Source organism: Microcaecilia unicolor, chromosome 8 (assembly GCF_901765095.1).
Source record: "Microcaecilia unicolor chromosome 8, aMicUni1.1, whole genome shotgun sequence".
NCBI lineage: Eukaryota > Metazoa > Chordata > Amphibia > Gymnophiona > Siphonopidae > Microcaecilia > Microcaecilia unicolor.
In genome coordinates this window covers 184,310,414-184,337,977 of record NC_044038.1, presented here as the reverse complement: position 1 = coordinate 184,337,977, position 27,564 = coordinate 184,310,414, and the positions used below count along the sequence as shown (strand labels likewise).

Sequence of the window (27,564 nt, the reverse complement as noted above, 5' to 3'; positions counted from 1 at the left end):
AGGACCTCCAGTGCCTTAGTAATAAAAGAGGGGAGTTCCTCTTTGTGGAAAACCCGCATCACGGTGGAATCATCTGCTTCCTCAGAGGGCAATTCTCCCTCCTCCAAAGGCTCAGGCTGTGGAGAAAAGACACAGACAGCACCGACAGTCTGCCCCCCCTTCTGAACCGAGGGGGGGGGGGGGGGGGAGAAGAGGAGAAGCAATAGGTCCACCTTCCTCCTCTTCACAGTCACTACCAATGAGGACCTAGAGCCCTGAGGCCCAGCACTGTGCTAAGGAGCCCCAGGGGAGGAGGATCTCTTCAACATATAAGCCTGGTTCAATAACACACTAAAATTCAGGGGAAAATGGTACCTGGACAGCTGCCAGAGAAGAGTTCAGGCCCGAAGAACAAGTGGAAGCAGATGAACCTGGCAGACCCGCAGAAGCGGAGGGAGTACTTTTAAAACAAATAGGAAGAAATATTTTTTCACTCAACGAATAGTTAAGCTGTGGAACTCTTTGCCGGAGGATGTGGTAACAGTGATTAGCGTATCTGGGTTTAAAAAAAAGATTTGGACAAATTCTTGGAGGAAAAGTTCATAGTCTGCTATGGAGACAGACATGGGAAGCAACTGTCTGCCCTGGGATTTGTAGTATGGAGTACTGCCACGATTTGGGTTTCTGCCAGGAACTTGTGACCTGGCTTGGCCACTGTTTGGAAAACAGGATACTGGGCTAGAGAACGGCGATGAAAATGATAAAGAGGATGGGACAACTTCCCTTTGAGGAAAGGCTAAAGCGGCTAGGGCTCTTCAGTTTGGAGAAAAGACGGCTGAGGTGAAATATGATAGAGGTCTATAAAATAATGAGTGGAGTGGAATGGGTAGACGTGAAGCGTCTGTTTACTCTTTCCAAAAATACTAGGACTAAGGGGCATGCGATGAAGCTACAAAGTAGTAAATTTAAAATGAATTGCAGAAAATATTTCTTCACTCAATGTGTAATTAAACTCTGGAATTTGTTGCCAGAGAATGTGGTAAAGGCGATTAGCTTAGCAGAGTTTTAAAAAGGTTTGGACGGCTTCCTAAAGGAAAAGTTCATGGATTATTATTAAATTGGACTTGGGGAAAATCCACTATTTCTGGGATAAGCAGCACAAAATGTTTTGTACTTTTTTGGGTTCTTGCCAGGTATTTGTAACCTAGATTGGCCACTGTTGGAAACAGGATGCTGGGCTTGATGGACCTTTGGTCTGTCCCAGTATGGAAATACTTATGTTATGTACTTATGAGTAGTGACTTCCACTAGGGTAGAAGAACCATTAGGCTCCAAAATGGCCGATGCTGCTGGGCTTGCTGCAGAGTCAAAATGGAGAGCATGGGAATCTGAAGCGCTCACCATGACATGTCCCCCGTTCACGCCCAGTCTCCCAAGTGCTCCTGCCCAAAAGCCACCCCGCCGCAAACCTTGTGCAGGGAACTCAGATGTAACAAAAACAAAACTAAAATTGAAATGCTGCAGGGAGCTGACAGCAAAAAAAATTTAAAGCAGTATTCACCGCGATAACACAGGAAAGGCTGCCAATAATAGACAGCCCCAAATGCAGTGCAGGCAGGCTAGATTTCACCGTGCCACTCAACCCCCACTGTCCAGATGCCACCCACAGACAGAAGTCCTGTGGAAACCAGCTAAAGCTGCCCCCCAGAAGGGAGTACTGCTGCCTAATCACTCAGTTGAACTTGGGACTTTGCTTTGTTTTTTTAAATTGTTGCACAATAGTGAGGCCAAAGGGGAGGGATCTGGTGCCACAAGCTGTACCCCAGATGATACCAGCGAAACCAAATACCCCAGACTCAACCGAACCACAAGGAACAGGAGCCCACAAATGCAGAGACCAGACGCCGATGGGAAGCTGTCCTCGACCTGCTGGAGACGGAGAACACTGAATTGAGATATATAGGACAGCCCACAGTCTGGTGTCTCAGTATTCTCTATCTCCACTGCTGGTAGATGGACATAACCCATTCATTTCTGGATTCATATCAATTCCATACAGAAACACAAAAGAGGTATTACATTCTTTCACAGCACAACTGAAGGTCAAAGGCAAGATGACCTCTGCTTGCATGCTACCCATTAACCCTCATGGCGAGGAAACTTAGAGACTGGAATAATTAAACATGAAAGGCTTTGTCTGGAATATTTATGTGATGCAAACCTAAAATGGCAAAAATGCTCTTAAATACTATACTATCAGCAACTGGCTCACCAAGGCTGGGCAGATTCATTTAGAACAGCCAACTACTTACCAATTCTTGTGTTTGGATCCACTGACATGAGCCTGGTACTGCTCTATGGAATTCAGGACTATATCACAGATCTCGCAGGGGTATCCTTTCCCAGCTGACAAGAACAAAATTAATATTGCTGTCAAATCTGTCGGTACTGTAGGCAATCACAGAGCCTAGAAAGCGACACAACCTGCAATCTTTAATGCTCCTTATCCACCTCTTTCAAACCGCACAGTAACTATAACTGTATCCTCCTTCATTTAAACTGTATTTGCAAACATGGTCTTAGTACAACAATTACAAGCAAATATAAGACACACCTTATGAACTACTGGACTGTTTCATCTGCAGCTTAACAGAAGGTTTCAGCAAGAACTTACCCAAGGAAGAGGGCACAGTAGTAGAGGGAGAGGGGGAAGTGCTGGAAGAAGATCCAGCAGCTGTGGAAGAAGAGCTTGAGAACTGTGTCATCAGCTTCAGTTTAGTCTCCTGCTTTTTGTGTTTCTTGCCCACATAATGCTGTTTGGCCATCAGTGGGTTGTTGAAAGTTGCATGGCAGAGTCTACAGAACTTGTCCGGGTCTGTTGTATCCAACAACTCTTCATTTTTAGAGGGCACAAAAGCAGCAGCAGAGTTTGTTGGGTTTTTCAACTGAGAAATAGCTTTAAAAAATATATATATTATTAAAAACTTTTGTGATAGTAGGGAAGAAACTATACTCAAAAACTGTAAATAGCAACAGTACCTTCTCCATAGGGACCTTGTTCCTTTATCTTCAGGTTCCTAGAATGGGTTTTGCCCTCATAGTGAGACTGTGCCACAACAGGCGATGAAAAAGTCATGTTACAGATAGGACAGCATTTATTACGATCCTCATTACCATTGCTGCTCTCCTAAGACAGAAAGGAGAATTATGGGTGCCAATTTATTTTAAAAGAAAACCCTAAAACAGTTTGTCAAACCGTATTTATAAATTCCAAGATTTGAATGCACAATTTTTCTTAATCTGGAAACCACTTCAACAATAGCAAAGGTGAAATTAGGCCTTACCTGCTAATTTTCTTTCCTCTAGATCCTCCAGACCGTTCAAGATGCTTGGGTTATGCACTCCTACCAGCAGCGGGAGACTGAGAACACTAAAACTTCTTATACAAGTAGCCTGTGCAGACCTTCTACTAACCAGTAAAACAGTAACAAAGCAGAGGAACAAAACACCTCCACCTAAACAAAACCACTGAATCCACACTCAGATCTCTTCCCCTTAAGATGGGGGAATTCAACTGCAGATGGGCACAAACAGTACTACAAACTGCCCTTAGTAAAACTCCAGGACCAAATCACAGGAGCTACTAGAAATATCAGCAACTAACTCTAAAGAAAATATCATACTGAACTGTCCAATACACTGGGTGGGCTCTTGAACGGTCTGGAGGATCTAGAGGAAAGAAAATTAGCAGGTAAGGCCTAATTCACCTTCCTCAGCAATCCTCCAGACCATTCAAGACGCTTGGGACGTACCAAAGCAGTAAACCAATCTAAAGGTGGGACCTGCGAAGCCCAGAGGACAGGACTGCAGCTCCAAAACTGGCATCCTCCCTTGTCTGTACATCCACTCTGTAATGTTTGACAAAAGAATGCAGGGAGGACCACACCGCCACTCTACAAATGTCCACCGGTGGAACAAAACTACTCTCTGCCCAAGAAGCCGCCATCCCCCTAGTGGAATGTGCCTTGAACCCCACCGGCACCGTACGGCCATGCAATATGTAAGCTGAAGAGATGGCATCCTTCAACCACCGAGCTATAGATGCCTTAGAAGCAGCCGCGCCCTTCTTGGCCCCCCCCATGAAGGACAAGTAACCTGTTCAAAAGCCTGAATTCCTCCGACCTGCGCAAGTAAACCTTCAACACTCTGCGCACATCCAATTTCGCCAAACGACGCTGAGAAGCATCCCCCGTCCGGTCTCCCAAGACTGGCAATGAAATCACCTGATTGACATGAAAGGAGGATACCACCTTAGGCAAAAACGAAGGGACTGGACACAGCAAAACCTTTTCCTTAGAAAACCACAGAAACGGAGGCCTACATGAAAGAGCCTGAAGTTCCGAAATCCTGCGAGCCGACGATATAGCTACCAAAAAGACCACTTTCATAGTAAGGTCTTTTATCGAACAAGCCTCCAAGGGCTCAAAAGGAGAACCCGCCAAAGAATCAAGAACAATATTAAGATCCCACTCAGGAACTACCAGCCACTGAGGAAGACGAAGCAACTTCACCCCCTCAAAAACGGACCACATCCGGGGAAGATGCAACCAACCTACCCTGCACCTTACCCCGAAAACACGCCAAAGCAGCCAGCTGCACCTTCAAAGATGACAATGAAAGGCTCTTCTCAAAACCATCCTGCAAGAAATCTAAAATGCATGACACAGAAGCTGTCAAAGGGACACACGCCCGGTCCCCACACCAATCTTCAAATATGTGCCACACACGCACATAGGCCAAAGACGTTGAACGTTTGCGAGACTGCAGCATCGTCTGAATCACCTGAGGAGAAAACCCTTTCCTTCTCAACCATTCCCTCTCAAGGGCCACACCGTAAGAGAGAACCGAGCCGGATCCGGCATGACAACTGGACCCCGACACACCAGTACCGAGCTCCCCAGCCGCAGAGGCTCGCCTTCTAACAGGCGCATCAGATCCCCGAACCACGGCCAACGCAGCCAATTCAGATCCACCAACAACAAAGGACCCGCATGACATTCTACCCTCTGTAGGACTCGACCTATCAAGGGCCACGAGGGAAACACGTACAGCAAAACTCGCTGAGGCCACGGAAGGACCAACGCATCGATCCCTTCTGCTCGCGGATCCCGACGCCGACTGAAATACCGAGGAACCTGAGCATTCTGTGCCGACGCCATGAGATCCACTACTGGCATTCCCCACTTTAGAACTATCTGGTCGAACACCGACCGGTGCAGAGACCATTCTCCGGGGTCCAACATGTGTGTGCTTAGAAAATCCGCGTTCACAATGTCCACCCCGGCCACGTGCGCCACCGAAATCTGCACTAGATACCTTTTTCGATTGCCAACCGCGGACTCTTTGTACCGCCCTACCGGATGACATACACTACCGCTGTCGCTTTGTTAGACATGACTCTTACCGCCCTTCCGACCACACTTGAGCGAAACGCCAACAGAGCTAGCCGAATCGCCCTCATCTCCAACCGGTTGATAGACCACTCAGCTTCCTCCGTCGACCACCGCCCCTGTGCGGACCGACCGACACTGAGCTCCCCGGTCCAGCAGACTGGCATCCGTTACCAGAATCACCCACTGAGGAGGTTCCAATGGCATGCCCTTTTTCAGATGGGCAGAGCACAGCCACCACTGGAGACTGCGTCGAGGAGCCCCCCTCAAGGCAACCGCAACTCCAAACTGTGTACCTGGGGAGACCACCGGGACAACAGAGCCGACTGAAGCTGACACATATGTGCCCTGGCCCATGGTACTACCTCTATTGTCGCTGCCATGAGGCCCAGAACCCGAAGGTACATTCGAACCGTCGGACTCTAAACGGACATTAACAGCCGTACCTGCTGCTGAAGAGAGGCGATCCGAGAATCCAGCAGAAAAACACGACCCACTGCCGTGTCGAACCGCACTCCCAAGTACTCCAGACTCTGTGATGGGATCAACTGACTTTTGACTACATTCACTACCCATCCGAGCGATTCCAGAAACGAGACCACCTGAGCCGTCGCCGCAACACTGTGAGCCCGAGACTTCGCCCGGATCAACCAGTCGTCCAGATACGGATGCACCAGAATTCCCTGCCTCCGCAAAGCCACTGCTACCACCACCATTATCTTGGAGAAGGTGCGTGGAGCCGTTGCCAGACCAAAAGGCAGAGCACAGAACTGAAAGTGCCTCCCTAAAACAGCAAAACGAAGGAAACGCTGATGGGCCTCTCGAATCGGCACGTGCAGATACGCTTCCGTGAGAAATTCTCCCTGATGAACAGCCACTATGACCGCGCAGAGTCTCCATGCGGAAAGATGGCACCTTGAACGCCCCATTGACCCTCTTGAGATCTAAAATGGGTCGAAACTGGTCCTCCTTCTTCGGCACCATAAAGTAAATAGAATAACAACCCATTCCCTGCTCGCGCCGAGGAACGGGTACCACAGCTCCCAACTGGATTAAGCGACCCAGAGTCTCTTGAATAGCCTTTAACTTGACTCGAGAGTGGCAAGGAGAGGGGAGAAACAGATCCGGCCGCGGGTGCTTGAACTCGAGCGCATAACCATCGCGAACGACCTCCAGCACCCACTGATCTGAAGTAATTTGGGTCCACCCCTGATAAAACAGACGAAGTCGCACCCCGACTTTCACCAGAGGCTGGACCCGCACACCTTCATAAGAAGGACTTATTACCATTTCCGGCACCTCCAGAGGAGTCTCAACCTCCTCGACGACCCCCTCGAAAGGACTGTGTCCGCTGGAAAAAACGGCTTTTAGAAGGAGATACAAATCTGCCCGGCCTGTACCGCCTTGCCACCCAGCCCCTAAGCCAAACAGCCCTGCGAGCCGTCACCGCCAGAGCCATATTCTTAGCTGAAGCCCTTAGCAAATCATAAAGGGTGTCCGCAAAAACGAAGACTCCATCTCCAATTTGGCCAGCTACTGAACCAAACCAGTCCTAACGCAGGCTCATCCAAGAGCTTCTCCGCCCAACGGAAACAAGCTCTGGCTACCAAGCCCCCACACACAGAGGCTTGCAAGGCCAAAGCCGACAAATCAAAGCTGCGCTTCAGAAAGGACTCTAGCTTCCTCTCCTGAGGATCCCGTAAGGCTGTACCGCCATCCACCGGAATGGCCATAGCCTTAGTAACCGCCGTAACCACCGCATCTACAGTAGGTGGTTTCAGCAGGGCCAAATCTTCTGGAGGCAAGGGATACAGCCGCGCCATAGCCCTAGACACCTTACAAGCAGCCTCCGGCACAGACCATTCCTGAAAAACCATGTCTCTAATGTCTAAATTCATGGGAAAAAAACGGGAGGCTGTCCGAATCCCCTTAACCAAGGGATCTACCTGGGGTACCTCCGCAGAGGGAGTGGCCGCCGGAGCAAACTTCAAAGTAGAGATCACCTGATCAATGAGCTCTAACAACTTCTCCTTATGAAAAATGTGAACCACTGAAGAATCTTCCCCAGTCCTTAGCCCATCCTGATCCTCAGACTCATCTAAGAGATCCTCCATAGGCTCCGAAATATCCACCCGCGGGTGCTTAACTCCCACTGAGCTAGCAGCCTCCGGGGAACAAACAGCCTGAGAGAGGCCAGCTCTCCAGGCATTATACAGAGACCAAACAAACTCAGGAGGGAAACCAGACCCCCCCCCCCCCCCCGGACATGGCTGAAGCCCCAACAACACTTCCCGCAGTCTCCGCGACAAACCCCCCCCCTCGCTCCCGCGGCGGCAGGTCCACAGCGTGATCCGCAGCTAAACTAGGCGCGCTTCCCGCCACAAACGGGTCCCCCGGCGCCGGTACGGAGTGCGTAGCCAAAAGGGCCGCGCTTCCCGCAAAAAAACGGCTCCGTCGAGGCCAACCCGGGACGCGCAGCAAAAATGGCCACGTTTCCCGCCAAAACCAGCCCTGCTGTTGCCGGCCCGGAATGTACGGTCAAATTGCCACCCAACACCTCCGCTGACTCAGGGGAAAGCTTGGGGGGCAAAAGCGCTGACAACGTAGGCTCCCCACAAAATTTACATCGGCCACCTTTCACTTCAACGCCGCGCTTCGAGCAAAACCGACACCTCGCTGGCTTAGACATAATGGCCGCGAACACAATAAAAACAAACAGTTGCTTTTGTGCTCTGACAGACTAATAGGCAAAATCACTTAAGGCAAGAATGCCCTTGAAGACGTTTTATCTCTGGACTGCCACAAGAACGGCCAAAATAGCCGCCCTTTAAAAACATTTTTTATTTTTTTTTAAACCTCGTTGCTGATGCCTCAAGGGCACATAACGAGGTCTGTAGCCGAGGTCAAGCAGTCCTCCAGAGGAAGAGCACAGGGGGAGGGACCCGGGTGTGACACCCCACAGGGAATAAGAAGCCCCTTAGGACTTACACCTGTAATAGAGATCCAAGTGTGGGTTCTCCAACATTTACAACCCAACCTAGAAACCCCAAACGGGCTTACCAGACTGAGTACACTGCACAGGCTGCACACATCTACCCTCTGCTGAGACTGAGAAAGGTAAAATTATGTATCATACCTAATAATTTTCTTTCCATTAATCATAGCAGATCAATCCATAGACTGGTGGGTTGTGTCCATCTACCAGCAGGTGGCGATAGAGATCAATCCTTTTGCCTCCCTATATGTGGTCATGTGCTGCCGGAAACTCCTCAGTATGGTCGATATCAAAGCTTCATCCGCAGGACTCAGCAGCACATAGAGAATTACACCCACAAAGGGACACTCGGCCCAGCCCACCACCGCCGAAGCGGGGGGGGGGGGGGGGGGGGAAGCATTCCAGCCCACCACCACTGCAACCGTGGGAGGAGCTGGCTTACCCTAACACCGCCGAAGCAGGGGGGGGGGGATACAAAGCTACCCTACTGCCGCACGAAGCGGGAGGGAGCGCCGGCATTTAGATATCAATCCACAGCCACCGTTGAAACGGGGGGAGAGGAAGCAGCAGCTCACTGTAAAAAAAAATCGTCCCAACTCAAGGAAAAATTCAATTGGAAGAACTTGAACACGAAGTCCTCCTGAACAGGAACTGAAGACTAAACTTGAACCTGAAATATAACCAGAACACAAACAAAACAGACATCTGGGAGGGGCTATGGATTGATCTGCTATGATTAATGGAAAGAAAATGATCAGGTATGATACATAATTTTACCTTCCATATCATCAGGCAGATCAATCCATAGACTCGTGGGATGTACCAAAGCAGTACTCACCCAGGGCGGGACATGGAAATCCCTAAGCGCAACACTGAAGCTCCAAACTGGGCCTCGGCTCGAGCCGCCACATCCAAGCGGTAATGTCATGCGAAGGTATGATCCGACGCCCAAGTTGCCGCTCTACAAATCTCTTCCAAGGAGACGGACCTGGACTCTGCCATCGAGGCCGCCTGTGCTCTAGTAGAGTGAGCCTTCAGCTGAATAGGCGCTGCGTAACCCTAGTAGCGCTTTAGAAATGTTAAATAGTAGTAGTAGTAGTAATCTTCCCTGCGGCCACATAAGCTGCTGCAATCGTCTCCTTGACGTTGGTGCCACCGCAGGCTTAGATGCCTTCAGACCCTTACGAGGGCCTGCGAACAGCACGAACAGGTGATCCGAGGTCCGGAAATCGTTGGTCACTTCCAAGTATCTGAGGATGACTCGTCTAACATCCAGACATTTGAGAGCAGGGTACTCCTCTGGGTAATCCTCCCTACAAAAGGAGGGTAGACAAAGCTGCTGATTCACATGGAAGCGAGAAACCATCTTGGGCAAGGAAGGCAGGCACTGGGCGAATCGACATTCCTGCCTCAGTGAACCGCAGGAACGGCTCTCTACATGAGAGCGCCTGGAGCTCAGACACTCTTCTGGCTGAAGTGATAGTCGCCAAAAAGACCGCTTTCAACATCAGGTCCTTCAGCGATGCCCTCGACAAGGGCTCAAAGGGCGGCTTCTGCAAGGCCCATAGCACCAGATTGAGATTCCACGTAGGCACTACCGAGTGCAGAGGAGGGCGCAGGTGATTAACCCCTTTAAGAAAGCGCACCACGTCTGGCTGTGAAGCCAGGGAAGCACCCTTCAGACGACTCCTGAAACAAGCTAGAGACGCTACCTGGACTTTAAGCGAACTGAGCGACAGGTCTTTTTCCAGACCTTCTTGCAGGAACGCCAACACTGTAGTAATTGGAGCACTGAAGGGCGATTGAGAGCCTGCCTCGCACCACGATGCAAAGGTACGCCACACCCTGGCGTAAGTAGTGGAAGTAGAGCGCTTCCTCGCTCGCAGCATAGTGGCGATGACCTTGTCTGAGAAGCCCTTCTTCCTCAGCCACTTCCGCTAAGAACCAGGCCGTAAAACCAAAGGGGGAGGGATCCTCCATCACCACGAGACCCTGATGCAACAGGCCCAGCTCTGCTGGCAGCCGCAGAGGTCTGTCCACTGAAAGCCTGATTAGGTTCGCATACCAAGGGCGTCTGGGCCAATCTGGACCCACCAGGACCACCCGGCCTAGAACTCTGCCCATCATTGGCCAGGGTGGGAACACGTAGAGAAGCTCCTGTACCAGCCACTGCTGGAGAAGAGCATCGACTCCCAGCGATCGAGGGTCCCGTCCTCTGCTGAAGAACCTCGGCACTTGACAATTGGCCGAGGACGCCATCAGGTCCAAGCTCGGCTTGCCCCAGCGCTTCGTGATGTCCAAGAACGCCCGAGCAGACAGCTGCCACTCTCCGGGATCCAAGGTACGGCGACTGAGAAAGTCCGCCTTGACATTCATGACCCCCGCGACGTGAGCCGCCGACAGCTGTTTCAGATTCGCTTCTGCCCAAAGGCATAGCTTCATAGCCTCCATGGCTAAGGGGGCGCTCCTGGTACCTCCCTGGCAATTGACATAGGCCACAGCCGTGGCATTGTCTGACAGGACCCGAACTGGCTTCAGCACCAGTACCTGAAGAAACTCTAGAAGCGCCAAACGAATGGCTCAGAGTTCCAAGAGGTTGATGGACCACTTCCCCTCCGCAGGGGACCATAGCCCCTGCGCTGTCCTTCCCAGGCAGTGGGCCCCCCAGCCCGTCAAGCAGGCGTCCGTCGTGACGACAACCCACTCCGGGGTTGTAAGAGGCATTCCTGCAGATCCGCAAGGAGGGGAGGCGGAGCAAGATGGCGGCAGTAACATCACTCCGCGAGTAACATCGAGGAGTAAGCAGGAGCACAAACCCTTTCTCTTATCTTAAAAAATTTGTTTTACCTGCAAGGAAATATGCCGCATACAAAGAGAAAGGCGTTTGTTAGAGCCGCGGCCCAGGCAGCTCTAACTTCTACACCTACCCAGCAGACGCTCGATAGTTTTCTCGCGAGAACCGCGACGACGGCGTTTGGAGGTCCAGCCGAGTTTACAGCGCCAGGAGAGGCTGACCTCTTGGGACAGGATATTTCGTTGTCCCCTCCAACGCGATCTCAACCGCCACAACCGACTGGGGCCGATTATGGAGGCGACCCGCAAAACCGCGATGACGGCGAAGCGGTGAGTCAACTGGGCCCCATAGCGATCTCCCCAGTCGATGCCTGTGTTTCATCTAAGGCCCAGAAAGTGCCGGTATCACTCGAGGCTATATGGGAGATACTTCAGACGGTCTTAACCTCAACTAGCAAGATCGACTCTCTTGTGAGTAACGTTCAGACTTTGTCTAAAGACCTTACAGCAATGAAAAATGAAGTCTCAGAAAGAATGAATTATTTATCTGATGAAAATGTAAAAATGAAAGAAATTTCAGCAAAGCTTATACATGACAATACATTGATTCATAGCAGACTGGAGTACTTTGAAAATTACAACAGGAGGCTAAATTTGCGTTTGTTGAACTTTCCGAGAACTTTAGTTTATTCCCCTTTGGAAATTTTCAAACGATATTTGATGGAAAATTTGAAATTTACAGAAGATAAAATACCTCCACACTCAATAAAGTATATTATCTGCCAGCAAGAAAATTGAAAGATGGCCCCCAAGAACTACCACAAATAGAACCTGATTTAAATGTTTCGGAATTATTAGAATCTTCCTTGACTGAAATAACTGAAAGACAAACTCTTTTGGTATCTTTTATTTTTCAACAGGACCTGGAACTGGTTAGAAAAACTGCATTAAAGCACTTACAAACCCCATTTTATGGGAAAAAAGTACTAGTCTTTCCATATGTCACTAAACAGACTCAGGCTAGAAGGAAAGAGTTTTTGGCATTAAGATCCGCAACATTAGCTTTGGGAGCCTCTTTTAATCTTAATTACCCATGTAAATGCAATGTGAAATATCTAGGGGTTAAATATGTATTTTTTGTTTCTGAGCACCTGAAACAGTTTATTACACAGAAAAAGGTTTTATAATTTATGTTGGAGTTTAGTAGGTCTGATTAGCCTTGGAAAAAGAGACTAATGAAAAAGTAAAAATGCGCGGTATATACCGTTAAGCCTTTACCTTTTATTTTTGGAAGATATTTGAAACTAATCTCCTGAGTAGTATTAAGTTCCAGCCCCTTTAATTTGGGGTCTAATACAAGTTGATAATCTATATTTTTCTTATTTAATTTTTTTTTCTTTAGGAAAATTGCCTGTAACCTGTTAAACTGCTTTACTTGTTCAAGATATATTCTTGTAAATTAATGAAAATGATAAATAAAGAATTAAAAAAAAAAAAAAAAAAAAAAAAGAGGCATTCCTGCGGACAGCTTGTCTGGCCTCAGCCACCAACTCAGCGCCTTGCGCACAGCTGGATCCAAGGGAAGGCGCATAGCGTAATCCTCCGAAACCGGAGTCCAACGCCGCAGAAGAGAGTGCTGTAGTGGTCTCATATGGGCCCTGGCCCAGGGCACCACTTCCATCGTGGCAGTCATGGAACCCAGCAGCTGCACATAGTCCCAAGCCCGAAGAGAAGAGGAGTCTAGGAACTGGTCCACCTGGGCCCGAAGCTTGAGGCTCCGGTTGTCTGGCAGGAACACTCTGCCCACTTGGGTGTTGAACCGAACACCCAGATACTCCAGGGACTGAGTCGGGCGCAGCTGACTTTTCTCCCAGTTGATGATCCATCCCAGGGAGCTCAGAAGAGCAACGACCCTGTCTGCTCTCCCACACTCCGCAGCGGAGGGGGCTCGAATCAGCCAGTCGTCCAGAAAGGATGGACTTGTACTCCTTCCTTGCGGAGATAAGCCGCAATGACCACCATTACTTTGGAGATGGTCCGCGGAGCTGGAGCCAACCCGAACGGGAGGGCTCTGAACTGGAAGTGCCGGCCCAGTACTGCAAAGCGCAGAAAGCGCTGATGAGGCGGCCAGATGGGAATGTGCAAGTAAGCCTCTTTGATGTCCAAAGGATGCCAGGAATTCTCCTTTTTGTACCGCCGCTATCACAGAGCAGAGAGTCTCCATTCTGAAATGCCGTATTCACAAGGCCCGATTGACTCCCTTGAGGTCGAGAATAGGCCGAGAAGAACCTTCTTTCTTTGGCACCACAAAGTAAATGGAGTAGCGTCCCTTGCCAAGTTGATCTTCTGGCACTGGGACCACCGCGCCAAGGCGGATCAGGTTGTCCAGAGTCTGCTGCACTGCCGCTGCTTTGCAAGCAGACTTGCAGGGAGAGTTCACAAACCCGTCTCTCAGGGGCCGGCAGAACTCCAACTTGTAGCCATCTCTGATGACTTCCAGAATCCAAGCGTCTGAAGTTACCCTGGTCCACTCGCCCAGAAATAAGGACAGCCGTCCTATCTGCTCTGGGCCATGGACCAGGGCCCCGTCACTGGGTATGAGACCCTGGGGGAGAGCTGGAGGACGAACCTCCGGGACGGCGGTCTCTGCGAAAGGAATGATACTTGGGGGAGAAGTTCCGCTTGAAGGAGGAGGAGAAAGAGGAGCCTGACTTGCCCGGGCGATACCGACGGGCTTCCTGAAAATGGCCTTTGGAGGAACCAGGGCAACCACTGCCAGCCCGCGCCCTGCCCTCCGGCAACCTCTTGCCTTTAGAAATGCCGAGCTCCGTCACGATCTTGTCCAGCTCGTCCCCAAAGAGCAGCTTGCCCTTAAAAGGCAACTTGGCTAGGCGAGATTTTGAGGCATGGTCAGCAGACCAATGCTTAAGCCACAGCCAACGACGGGCAGAGACTGTCTGAGCCATACCTTTAGCTGAGGCTCTCAAGACATCATACAGCAAGTCTGCCAAGTAGGCCAAGCCCGACTCCAGGGCCGGCCAATCCGCCCTCAAGGAAGGATCCGAGGGGGAGGACCGCTGCAAAACGGTCAAGCATGCCCTGGCCACATAAGAGCCGCAAACCGAGGCCTGCAAACTCAGGGCAGCCGCCTCAAAGGCCAACCTCAAGCCCGCCTCCAATCTATTGTCCTGAGCATCCTTCAGGGCAGTGCCACTTTCCACCGGCAGGGCCGTCTTCTTTGTCACCGCAGTGATTAGAGAGTCTACTGTAGGCGAGAGAAAGGCCTCCCGTTCCCCCTCCGGCAGAGGGTACAGACGGGACATGGCCCTGACTACTTTAAGGCTCGCTTCAGGAGAATCCCATTGAGCCGAAATTAAAGTCTGCATGGCTTCATGAAGGTGGAAGGTTCTGGGCGGGCGCTTTGTCCCCAGCATAACAGCTGAGCCTGCAGAGGCTAAGAGAGAGGGCCTTCCTCCGGAGAGGAAATGTTTAAAATGCTCATGGCCTGCAATAACAGGTTGGGCAAATCCTCTGAGCGAAAAAGCCGTGCTGCAGAGGGGTCATCAGCTCCATCAGAGTGAGGATCAGCCTCCTCCAAAGAATCCCCTAAGGACCTTTGGGAAAATTCAAAGACGCTGCCCTCATTTACATCCGAGGAGACAGCATCCCCTAAGGCCTGAAGATCCACCCGAGGGCATTTGATCAGGGAAGCCTCATCCCCCTTGTCTGACAGGGGAGCAGGAGCAGCATCTTGCAGCAGAAAAGCCTGATGCAGCAGCAAAACAAACTCAGGGGAGACCCCCCCCCCCCCCCCCCGTCTGTGCACCTCTGCAGCCTGGGCCACGGCCCTAGAAGTACTCTCAACCTCCGCTCCAAGGAGTGGGGGAGAGACACGCTGCGCATCCAAAATGGTGCGGCGCGACGCTCCGCGGAGCTGCGCGGGAAGAATGGTGCTTCAAGTGAAGGGCGGCAATCTTATTACTGTCTCCCACCTCAAGGACGGCCAAAGTAGCCGTCCGAGCAGCGTGGCCGGCCAACACCGGAAGGGCGAACATCGGGGGATGGTCGGCTAAGGCGGGAAAAACCGCCGATGCCCCTCAGAGGAAAAACCGGCCAACTCGCCAAACTCCTGAAAAGCGCCCAAAAAAGGCGTCTCTGCCTCCGATCCCCGCGCTTGCCCGCTAGATGCGTGCACGCAGTCCGGGGAGCGCTTTTTCGCGCCCTTGCTATCCGACACCATTAGCCACGTGGCGAACAACAGGCTTGGAGACCTAGCCAGAGCTGCTGCTGTGTGACCACACACCTGCTGAGATAGAGAACATACTGAAGAGTTTCCGGCAGCACATGACCACATATAGGGAGGCAAAAGGATTGCTCTGTATCTCCACCTGCTGGTAGATGGACACAACCCACCAGACTATGGCTTGATCTGCCTGATGATATGGAAATACTGGTTAGTAGAAGGTCTGCACAGGCTACTTGTATAAGAAGTTTTACTGTTCTCAGTCTCCCTCTGCTGGTAGGAGTACATAACCCAAGCGTCTTGAACGGTCTGGAGGATTGCTGCGGAATATACATTTACAAGCTAGCAATAACTCCTTATGTAAAAAGCATTTGATGATTTTTAAATGTGCACTGATAACAGAGCCCACCTCAAAGATAAGATGGGAAAATTAGGTTCTTACCTTGGTAATTTTCTTTTCTTTAGTCATAGCAGATGAAGCCATTACGTATGGGTTGTGTCCACCAACCAGCAGGGGGAGATAGAGAGCACTCAACTTTTCACAGTGCCTCATGGCCAGCCAGCTCCACTGCCTCTTCAGTATTTGAAGCTTCCAAAGCAGTATGGCAAACCGCAATGGGAATAACATGAACGATGGCCCCTTAACAAGGGCATGAACTCAAAAGAAGGGAATGAACACATCCTCCTGGAGGGAATAAACTCGTCCTCCTTATTGTATAACTGGAGGGGATACATGCAACCTCCTGGAGGGAATAAACTCATCCTCCAAAACAAACTGGAGGGAATGGACTCATCCTCCTATAAGTGAACATGAATCCTGAAGACTGTTTTCCAACTTTCTCCCAAGGAAGGAACTTCAGGAAACAAGAACAGAACCTGAAACAGATTCACAGCATACAGACAATCATACAGGGAGGGCTCATGGCTTCATCTGCTATGACTAAAGGAAAGAAAATTACCAAGATAAGAACCTAATTTTCCCTTCCTTGTCATCAAACAGATGAAGCCATTACGTATGGGATGTAACAAAGCAATCCCTATATAGGGTGGGAACAGGTCACACCACGCGTTAGCACTTGTGCTCCAAAACACGCATCCCTCCTAGCAGCCACATCCAGCCTGTAATGTCGGGCAAAAGAGAGCTTAGAAGCCCATGTTGCTGCACTGCAAATCTCTTGAAGAGAGAGTGCTCCAGTTTCAGCCCAAAAGGAAGAAATCGCTCTGGTAGAATGTGCCTTAAAGGCTACAGGCTATAAGCTGAAAAGATAGTTTCTTTGAGCCAGCGGGCAATAGTGGCTTTAGACGCTGGAGACCCTCTGCGAGGACCTGATAGCAAAACAAACAGATGATCATAGATCCTGAAAGAGATAGTAACTCGCAGATACTGCAGCAGAGTCCTGCGCACATCCAACAGGTGCAACTGCCCAAAAGATTCTGGAAACTCCTCCTTATCAAAGGAGGGCAAGAAAATAGGCTGGTTTAGGTGAAACGCTGAAACCACCTTAGGCATGAAGGAAGGCACGGTCCGAACCGTGACCCCGGACTCTGAGAATTGCAGAAATGGGTCTCTACAGGACAGCGCCTGGAGCTCTGACACCCGTCTCACCGAGGTAATGGCCACAAGAAAAACGGCCTTTAGTGTCAAATCTTTCTCCGATGCTCGCCGAAGCGGCTCAAAAGGAGAAGACTGCAGGGCCTTCAAAACTAGCCCCAGGTTCCAAGCTGGACAGGGTGCTCGCACGGAAGGACGGAGCCGAAGCACCCCCACTAAGCAACCGTGCCACATCTGGATGAGCAGCTAAAGACATGCCTTCAACCTTACCACGAAGGGAGGCCAACGCTGCCACTTGCACCCACAGGGAATAATAGGCCAAGCCTATTTGTACACCATCCTGCAAAAAGTCCAGAATCGGCGAGACAGGAGCCCGCATGGGTGTGATCGCTTTTGAAGCACACCAAGACTCAAACTGGCGCCAAATCCTGGCATAAGCCATGGAAGTGGAGCGCTTGCGGGCCTGCAGGAGAGTGGAAATGACTGTGTTTGAATAGCCTTTGTCCCTCAATTGCGCCCTCTCAATCGCCATGCCATAAGATCAAAGCGGCAGACGTCCTCCATGGCTACCGGGCCCTGTGACAACAGGTTCAGTACCAGAGGTAAAAGGAAGGGGAGCCTCCACAAGCATCTGTCGGAGGTCCGCATACCAAGGCCTCCTGGGCCAATCTGGGGTGATGAGGACCACTTCTCCTGGGTGCAGCCGAATCTGCAGGAGCACGCACCCTATCAAGGGCCACGGAGGGGACACATATAGTAGGCCCGGAGGCCAGGGCTGAGTCAAGGCATCCAACCCTGCCGAGCGAAGATCTCTCCGTCTGCTGAAGAAGCACAGGACTTTGGCATTTGAACTTGTCGCCATAAGATCCATCACGGGCTTGCCCCATTTGGCACATACCTGCAGGAATACTTCGTCTGCTAGTTCCCATTCTGCTGGATCTATCTGATGCCTGCTTAGATAATCCGCTTGCACGTTGCTCTGACCTGCAATGTGAGCTGCCGACAGAAACTGAAGATGCAGCTCGGCCCAGTGGCAAATCTGTTCGGCCTGCACGGCCAGTGCTCTGCACTGAGTGCCGCCTTGTCGATTTATGTAGGCCACTCCTGTCGTGTTGTCCGACATCACTCTGACAGCCTGAGCAAAGCAGCTACTACCACCATTACCTTCAAAAAGGTTCGGGGAGCTGTGGCGAGGCCAAAAGGCAAGGCCCGGAAGTGGAAATGTTTTCCCAACACCGCAAACCTCAGAAACTTCTGGTGCGGGGGCCAAATTGGTATGTACAAGTAAGCTTCTTTCAGATCTAGAGACGTGAGAAACTCTCCTGGCTGTACCGCAGCAATGACGGAGTGCAGGGTTTCCATGTGGAAATGCCGCACTCTCAGGGACTTGTTTAATTCTTTTAAGTCCAGAATAGGGCGAAAAGACCCACCTTTTCGCGGCACCACAAAATAGATGGAGTATCGGCCGTAGCCGTGTTCGGCAGGAGGTACCGGGGACACGGCCCCTAACTGAATCAGACCTTGCAAAGTCTCCTCTACTGCCGCCCGTTTGGCGGCAGAACCGCATCGGGACTCCACAAACACGTCTCTTACTGGGGCGTTGAATTCTATTGTGTAGCCATCTCTGATCAGGTCCAGAACCCACTGATCTGAGGAAATATTGGCCCACTCTTCGGCAAAAAGGAAAAGACGTCCTCCGATGACAGGAAGCGAGGAGGGGGCCGGCGCACCATCATTGAGACGGTCGCCCCTGATCTCCAGGCCTAGAGCCGGTGGCTGCGGAACGCTTGTCCGAGCGAAAGGAGTTCCTCTGCTGAAAAACGGGCACGAGAAGTGAACCCAGCAGAACGCCCCGGGTGGTACCTTCTAGCTTCACGGAAGCGAGGTCTATAAGAGGAGTGGACCGTCTGGCCCTTGGAGGAAGGCCTCGGCCTACCTTCGGGCAAGCGCTGGGGTTTAGGATCTCCCAGGCCTTTAATTTTTTTTTCCAACTCCTCATCAAATAGAAGGCCTTGAAAGGGCAACTTCACCAACCTTTGCTTAGAGGCCATGTCCGCTGCCCAATGTCGTAGCCAAATAAGACGGCGAGCCGCCACTGCTACTGCCATTTGTTTAGCCGAAGCTCTGACAATATCATAAAGGGCATCAGCTGACAAGGTCCACTCCAGCCACGGAGCCACATCCGAGAAGGGCTCCGCTCCATCTCCGGGCTGTTCCACTACCCGAACAGTAAGACCTGCAATTTCAAAGGACCGTTTAAGTGCTGCTTCCAGCCTACGGTCTTGTATATCCTTCAGGGCAACTCCTCCTTCCACAGGGAGGGTAGTTCTCTTTGTCACTGCAGTGACTAGGGCATCTACTTTAGGCATTGCAAAGCGAGCCAAATGCTCCTCACGCAGAGGGTATAATTGCTCCTTAGCCCTGGAAACTTTCAAAGGTCCCTCGGGGTCAGCCACTGAGCGGAAATAAGCTCTTGGATGGAGTCATGCAAAGGAAAGGCTCGAGCAGGCTTTTTGGTACTAGCCATCCTAGGATTCACAGAGGAGGCCGTGCCACTGTCAGGCTCTTCAATAGAAAGGACCTGTAGGGCACCTGAAATAAGCGCTGGCAGCTCATCACGGTGGAAAATCCTCACCGCGGAGGGATCATCCAGATCCTGTGGTAATTCTGCACCTGACTCTGGCTCCTCAGACCACGAAGGCCCGCCAGAACTCTCCGAATCCTCACAGCTCGACCACGGTGGTGGTGGTGGGGGGGGGGGGGGGGGGGGGTGTGCACCACAATCTGAAGGGGAATTAGCCCTTCTACGCTTTTCTTTATGCCAATTATCAGGGAAAATAGCCTCAGCGGGCAGTCCCAGGCCAGAATCCACCGAGGGGGACAATAGAAGGGGCCTCAGACGACCCTTGAAGGAGAGCTCTTTTCAGCATGTATGCTTTATGCAATAATAACACAAAATCAGGGGAGAAAAACTCACCCTGGGCACCCAGATCTCGTCCAGGGCTAGCCGCTCCCTGAATAGCCTCAATTTGAGCCCCCCCCCCAGGCTCAGGGCTCTCCGTCGCCATGCGGAGAATTCAAAATGGCGTCCGCTGCCAGCTCTGGGGGGGGGGGGGGGGGAAGAATCATCGCTCGCCATGCTCAGGCCGGCTCTTACACCTGTACAGCATGATTTACATAGCCCCGCTGCTGATTTGCGCTTGCAACACTGGGAACAGCGCTTTACATTCTCTGCAGCCATCGCCGAAAACGTCGGGAAAATTCAAAATGGCGATTTTGCGCCAAAAACGCCCCGATCTCGGGCCCACCCCAGAGGAGTTAGAAAACACTCTTACCTCACCGGACCGAGTATCACAGCTCCGGTCCGATAGAAGAATCAAAGGAAAACCTCTGTTCCATTTTTTTTTTTTTAACGCTGTGAGTAAAGTGGAGGTAATAAGAACTCCGGAGGCTCAGATGAGTGGGAAAGGCAGGGAAAGGCGAACCAATGTGCCTGCATCCACTGAGTGGGAAAGGACAGGGAAAAGCAAGCTATGTCCACATCCAAGGGGGCATGGGTAAGGCAGGGAAAGGACTAACCTATGTGCCTTCAAAGTGAAGCTGCTATAGCCTCTAACACCCTAGCTAACAACTGGCAAGCCAGGAGCCATCCCCAGGCAGATTTTTGATGGAGCTCGAAGAAGCTGCAGCCACCCTGCTTGGGGAGATAGAGAATAATGAAGAGGCAGTGGAGCTTGGCTGTCCATGAGGCACTGTGAAAAGTTGAGTGCTCTCTAGCTCCCCCTGCTGGTTGATGGACACAACCCATACGTAATGGCTTCATCTGCTTGATGACAAGGAACAAGTGATAGTTGGAAGATATTTTAATTGAAAATTCTATTGGGTAATCCCTTATTTTTCTATGACATGCAGCTTAAGCTTTGAATACTCTGGGTTGGTCTCCTGGGAGCCTAGGAATCTTAAAGTTTCCCCAAGCTCTTTACCAATTTGTCAAATCCTCTCCAAACAGCAGCTTCCCTTGACAAGCTTTCAAAGCCACACCTGTCAATTTCTGAGCCACTGGAAATAGTGAGTGACCTCAACAAGGATTTATACAAGATATCCACCAAGAAGGCATACCCATCTTGAACTTTGCCGCCTATGAGAGACAGAACAAGACTCCTGCTTGTGAGTCCTCGGGTAACTGAATATAGCCCTCCACAGAGAACACCTTCCAAGGTGAGAGCCCCAACCTCAAAGGGCTGCTTTAAGAACGCTTCTATGCGATAATCATGTGGATCCTTCAAGATTGCACTCTTCTCTATAGAAATGGACTATCTTTATTGAGGTATTTGGTATACCGTCATTTGTGCAAAGCACAAATCACAGTGGCTCACAGCACTGGTTATGTAGCTGAAGTACAATAAAACAAAGTTCTATTTCTAAAAAACAAAGCACACAAGAGCAGAAATGCATGGGACAATTTAAACTAGAAAGACATGAAAAGCAAAATCTCACCATACTGAAGATAAGTTATGCAAACAGACATCCCTAATAGTTGACCCTTCTAAAAGGGGAGTGTGTGTCAAAAAAGCCAGGTCTTCATAACTTTTGAAAAGTAAAACATAAATGTCCTTACCGAGAAGTACTTAATACCATTTTCACCACCAAGAAGGATCCAGCTTCAGCAGGCATACATACTCCTCCTCATCTACTGGTACTGAATGGAGTCTAGTTATAGACCTTTAGTCCTCAGCTGATATATCACACAATCATTTCCTTAACCACCAACTTTTTGCATAGAACTATCATGCAAACAGAAGGCAAGGCTTCATGATGCTCACTGCAGGGTTTCTACCTTAACAGCTATATAAACCCTTTTTAAGAAACACATAAATTAACGGCAATATGGGAGGGTTGCGCTACCCCCCCCCCCCCCACCCCATAAACATTCTTATATTACCTTGTCTATCAACTTTATCTTTTTCTCTGGAGCCAGTTCTTCCTCCTCACTATGAATTGACATGTACCTCCGCACTTTATTTGCATGCTTCTTACTCTAAAACAAACAGAACATTTAAAAACTGGTGAAACATGAAACAAACATCAGGTGCAAGACTTAGGTATTTTGCAGCAGTCTGAAGAGTTATGTCCAGCAAGCTGCTCCTTACTACGGATGTAGGAACTACTGCAGATAAAGTGGCCAGACTCCAAGTAGAAACTAGAAATGGACAGTGAGAAAATTCTGTCTTTCTGCCCCCCCCCCCCCCCAAAATTATCATTAAATGTCATAGTGCACACATGCATGTGCATAATCAGGAAAGAAAGCGTACTATGTGCAGAGTAGGCATTTAAGAAAAACAAACACACACTATCAGCAAACAGTATTTGTTTCAAATGACAGCCCATTCCTAGTAGAAGCAAATAATTACAATACCATGTACCTTATTTTCTAAGTCCATACAAAAAAAAAAAAAAAAGGTTTGCCTAAAGCGAAAGCTACATACCTGTAGAAGGTATTCTCCGAGGACAGCAGGCTGATTCTCACAAGTGGGTGACGTCCAACGGCAGCCCCAGATCGGAGCTCTTCCTAGCAACAAACGTCTGCTAGCCCTCACGTGCGCATGCGCGACGGCCTTCCCGCTCGCAACGTGAGCGTGCTCCTCAGCCCAGTAGAATAGCAAGACAAGGGAAGAGACAACTGCAAAGGGGAGGTGGTCGGGTTGCTGAGAACAATCTAAAGGCTGTCCAGAGATCGGCTTACCTTCCACACGGTAATGATATGCACTAATCGCACTAAGATGAACCCTTAGAGTTGGTCTTAAGACCAGACTCGGACAAGTGCAGAAGGTATTCAAGCAGGGTCTGTGTAGGACACAAGCGAGGATCTAGGGCCTTGCTGTCACACCAGATGGCAAACCTCCGCCATAAAAAAGAGTAACTCTTCTTAGTGGAATCTTTCCTGGAAGCAAGCAAGACTCGAGAGACACCCTCCGACAGACCCAAAGAGGCAAAATCTACGTCCTCAACATCCAGGCCGTGAGAGCCAGGGACTGGAGGTTATAATGCAGAAGAGTCCCCTCGTTCTGAGTGTTGGAAAACACTCCAATCTCCACGGTTCTTCGGAGGACAACTCCAGAAGGAGAGGAAACCATATCTGACGAGGCCTAAAAGGAGCGATCAGAATCATGGTGCCTCGATCTTGCTTGAGTTTCAGCAAAGTCTTCCCCACCAAAGGTATGGGAGGATAAGCATACAGAAGGCCTTCCCCCCAATCCAGGAGAAAGGCATCCGACGCTAGCCTGCCATGGGCCTGAAGTCTGGAACAGAACTGAGGGACCATGTGGTTGGCTTGAGTAGCAAAGAGATCCACCAAGGGGTTCCCCACACTTGGAAGATCTGGCATACCACTCTCGAATTGAGCGACCACTCGTGAGGTTGCATGATCCTGCTCAACCTGTCAGCCAGACTGTTGTTTACGCCTGCCAGATACGTGGCCTGAAGAAACATACCGTACCATCGCGCCCAAAGCCACATTCTGACGGCCTCCTGACACAGGGGGCGAGATCCGGTGCCCCCCTGCTTGTTGATGTAATACATGGCAACCTGATTGTCTGTCTGAATTTGAATAATTTGCTGGGACAGCCGATCCCTGAAAGCCCTTAGAGCGTTCCAGACCGCTCGCAACTCCAGGAGATTGATCTGCAAATCTTGTTCCTGGAGGGACCAACTCCCTTGGGTGTGAAGCCCATTGACATGAGCTCCCCACCCCAGGAGAGACGCATCCGTGGTCAGCACTTTTTGCGGCTGAGGAATTTGGAAGGGACGTCCCAGAGTCAAATTGGATTGAATTGTCCACCAATCAGTGGCGTAGCCAGAAGTCAATTTTTGGGTGGGCCAACAGGTTGGATGGGTGGGCACTAGACAGTGGTGTGCTGGTAAATGTTCTCTCCCCGGTCCACCTCTGCACCCCCCCCCCCCCCCCCGTGCACCTCCCCTCAAAATTGCAGAGCTGCCTATAGCCGGGGCGAGACTCTGGGGGGGGGGGGGGGGGGGGGGGGGGGCAATGCATTACTCTCTCCAGGAAAAAAAAATTAAATGATTCCAGGTTCCAATTTAATTCATGTTTAATGTGGGATAAAATGCCATAAATAAGTAAATAAATATAAACTTTTAATGTTGAGCACCTGATTCTCAAAGTGGACATATTCCAAACACTATAATGAAAATAAAATGATTTTTTTCTACCTTTGTTGTCTGGTGACTGTTTTTCTGATCATGCTGGCCCAGTATCCGATTCTGCTGCTATCTGTCCTCTTAACTCCATTTCCAGGGCTTCCTTTCCATTTATTTCTTTACTTTCCTCCTTTATTCTTCATTTCTTGCTCTATATCCATAAGTAAAAGCTGGGTCCTCTGCAGTCTTGACTGCCCAGTGAATCCAGCTTCTGCCTATTTTCTTCATCCATGTGCAGTTTTTCTCCTCTCTTCCTTTTCCCTCATCTCCTTCCTCACTCTTCCATCCCCTCCATCCATGTCCAGCATTTCTTCTCTCTCCCTTCCCTCTCTTCCATCCATGTCCAGCAACCTTCCTCTCCCCTGTCCTTCCCTCCATCCATGTCCAGCAACCCTCCTCTCCCCTGCCCTCCCCTTCATACACCCATGTCCAGCAACCTTCCTATCTCCTCTTTCCTCCCCTCCATCCACGCATGTCCAGCAACTCTCCTCTCCCCTCCAGCCATCCATACCTAGCAATTCTTTTCTCTCCCCTGCCCCCTCTATCCATCCATCCCCAGCAATTCTCTTCTCTCTCCTCTTGTCCCCTCCATCCATCCATCCCCAGCAATTCTCTTCCCTCCCCTGCCCCCCTCCATTCATCCATCCCCAGCAATTCTCCTCTCTGCCCTGCCCCTATCCAGCCATACCCAGCAATTCTGTTTTTGCCCCTGCCCCCCTCTAGCCATCTATACCAGCAATTCTCTTTTCTCCCCTGTCCCCTCCCTCTAGCCATCAGTGATTCTCCTCTCGCCCCTCCCGCTCCCATCCATGTCCTGCGATTCCACCTGCCCGCCCGGAGCCCTCTTCTCCCCCCAAAAAAATTTACAGTGCAGGCTGAGCTCCGTTCCCGCATCTGCCTCCCTCACTCTCACAGCAGCGCTTCCCAAACGCTGCCCACCGCCGCGGGATTTACCTCCCTCCATCTCAGCACTCAGCAGCAGCGGTAGCGAATAATGCACGCTGCCTCCTTCTAACCCGGAAGCGTCTCCTCTGCCGCTTCCGGGTTAGGAGGCAGCATGTATGATTCGCTACCGCTGCTGCTGAGAGGAGGGAGGTAAATCCCGCGATCGTGGCGGCGGTGGGCAGCGTTTGGGAAGTGCTGCCGTGAGAGTGAGGGAGGCAGATGCGGGAACGGAGCTCAGCCTGCTCCCTCCGCTCCACTGCTGGGTGGGCCTGAACCAAAACTGGGTGGGCCTGGGCCCACCCAGGCCCACACCTGGCTCCGCCCCTGCCACCAATGCAGGGATTGGAGAAAACTTGTGGACAGCAGGACTACGTCCTCTAGGCCCCCAGCACCTTGGTACCACTGAGAAGCTAGGGCCCATTGAGCTGATCTCATATGAAGGTGGGCCATGGGAGTCACATGAACTGTGGAGGCCATTAGGCATATTTTCAAAGCACTTAGCCTTCCAAAGTTCTATAGGTTTCTATGGAACTTTGGAAGGCTAAGTGCTTTGAAAATGAGCCCCCATGTGGCCAAGCAATCTCAACATCTGCTGAGCTGTGATCTGCTGCGACGCCCGCATCCAGGAAACGAGAGACAGGAGATTGTTGGCCCTCGTTTTGGGGAGGTAGGCACGAGCCGTCTGAGAGTCCAGAAGAGCTCCTATGAATTCTAGTTACTGTACTGGAAGAAGGTGGGACTTTGGATAATTTATCACAAACCCTAGTAGCTCCAGGAGTTGAATAGTTATCTGCATGGACTGCTGAGCTCCTGCTTCCGAGGTGTTCTTTACCAGCCAATTGTCGAGATAAGGGAACACATACACTCCCACTCTGCGCAGAGACGCCGCCACGACTGCCAGGCATTTCGTGAAAACTCTGGGTGCGGAGGCGAGACCAAAGGATAGCACACAGTACTGAAAATGCTGCACTTCCAGACGGAATTGAAGATACTGTCTGTGAGCTGGCAGTATCGGGATGTGAGTATAAGCATCCTTTATGTCCAGAGAGCATAGCCAATCGTTTCTGAATCATGGGAAGAAGGGTGCCCAGGGAAAGCATCCTGAACTTTTCTCGGACCAGATATTTGTTCAGGGCCCTTAGGTCTAGGATGGGACTCATCCCCCGTTTTCTTTTCCACAAGGAAGGACCTGGAATAGAATCCCAACCCTTCCTGCCCTGGTGGCACGGGCTCGACCGCATTGGCGCTGAGAAGGGCGGAGAGCTCATCTGCAAGTACCTGCTTGTGGCGGAAGCTGAAGGACTGAGCTCCCGGCGGGCAATTTGGAGGTTTTGAGATTAAATTGAGGGAGTATCCTAGACGGACTATTTGGAAAACCCACTGGTCGGAGGTTATGAGAGGCCACCTCTGGTGAAAAAAATTTTAACCTCCCCCCGACCGGCAGATCATCCAGCACGGACACTGTGATTTCGGCTATGCTCTCCTGGAGCCAGTCAAAAGCCTGTCCCTTGCTTTTGCTGGGGAGCTGCCGGGGCCTGTTGAGGCGCACGCTGTTGGCGGGAACGAGCGCGCTGGGGTTTAGCTTGAGCAGCAGGCTGGCGAGAGGGAGGATTGTACCTACGCTTACTAGAAGAATAGGCAACAGTCCTTCTTCCACCATGAAAACGTCTACCAGTTGAGGTAGATGCTGAAGGCGTCCGGAGGGAGAATTTGTCGAAAGCGGTGTCCCGCTGGTGGAGTTGACGGACTCTATACTCTATACTTGTTTTTAGATTGTACACCTGTCTTTTAGATTGTAAGCTCCTTGAGCAGGGACTGTCCTTCTATGTTAAATTGTACAGCGCTTTAGAAATGTCAAGTAGTAGTAGTGAGTTGCTGTACCAACTGTTCGACCTTTTCTCCAAAAATATTATCCCCCCGGAAAGTAGCATCCGCAATCCGCTGCTGGATTCTACTCTCCAGGTCGGAGGCACGCAGCCATGAGAGTTTGTGCATCACCACATCTTGAGCAGCAGCCCTAGACGTGACATCAAAAGTATCGTAAACACCCCTGGCCAGGAATTTACAACGCCTTCAGCTGCCTGATCACCTGCTGAAAAGGCTTGGCCTGCTCAGAAGGGAGCTTGTCCACCAAGTCCGCCAACTGCCGCACATTGTTCCGCATATGAATGCTCATATAGAGCTGGTATGACTGGATTTTGGAAATGAGCATTGCAGAATGGTAGGCCAAAAGAATCCAAGGTTCTAGAGTCACGGCCTGGGGGCGCCGAAGCGTACTCCCTAGAACTCTTGACCTTCTTAAGGGCCAGGTCCACCACACCAGAGTCATGAGGCAACTGGGTCCTCATTAACTCTGGATCCCCATGGATCCGATACTGGGATTCAATTTTTT

The 27,564-nt window shown here is 50.6% G+C and overlaps 1 protein-coding gene across 1 annotated transcript in view; it reads right to left on the bottom strand.

Annotated features, from left to right (window-relative positions):
* ZNF346 (zinc finger protein 346) overlaps positions 1 to 27,564 on the bottom strand; it is a 49,902-nt gene that overhangs the window by 17,180 nt on the left and 5,158 nt on the right. Inside the window, exons 3-6 of the mRNA XM_030211652.1 lie at positions 21,955 to 22,050; positions 3,019 to 3,166; positions 2,654 to 2,935; positions 2,292 to 2,385 (exon numbers count right to left, since the gene is read on the bottom strand). Of these exons, the coding sequence (XP_030067512.1) occupies positions 2,292 to 2,385; positions 2,654 to 2,935; positions 3,019 to 3,166; positions 21,955 to 22,050 (620 nt within the window). The remainder of the gene's footprint in view (positions 1 to 2,291; positions 2,386 to 2,653; positions 2,936 to 3,018; positions 3,167 to 21,954; positions 22,051 to 27,564) is intronic.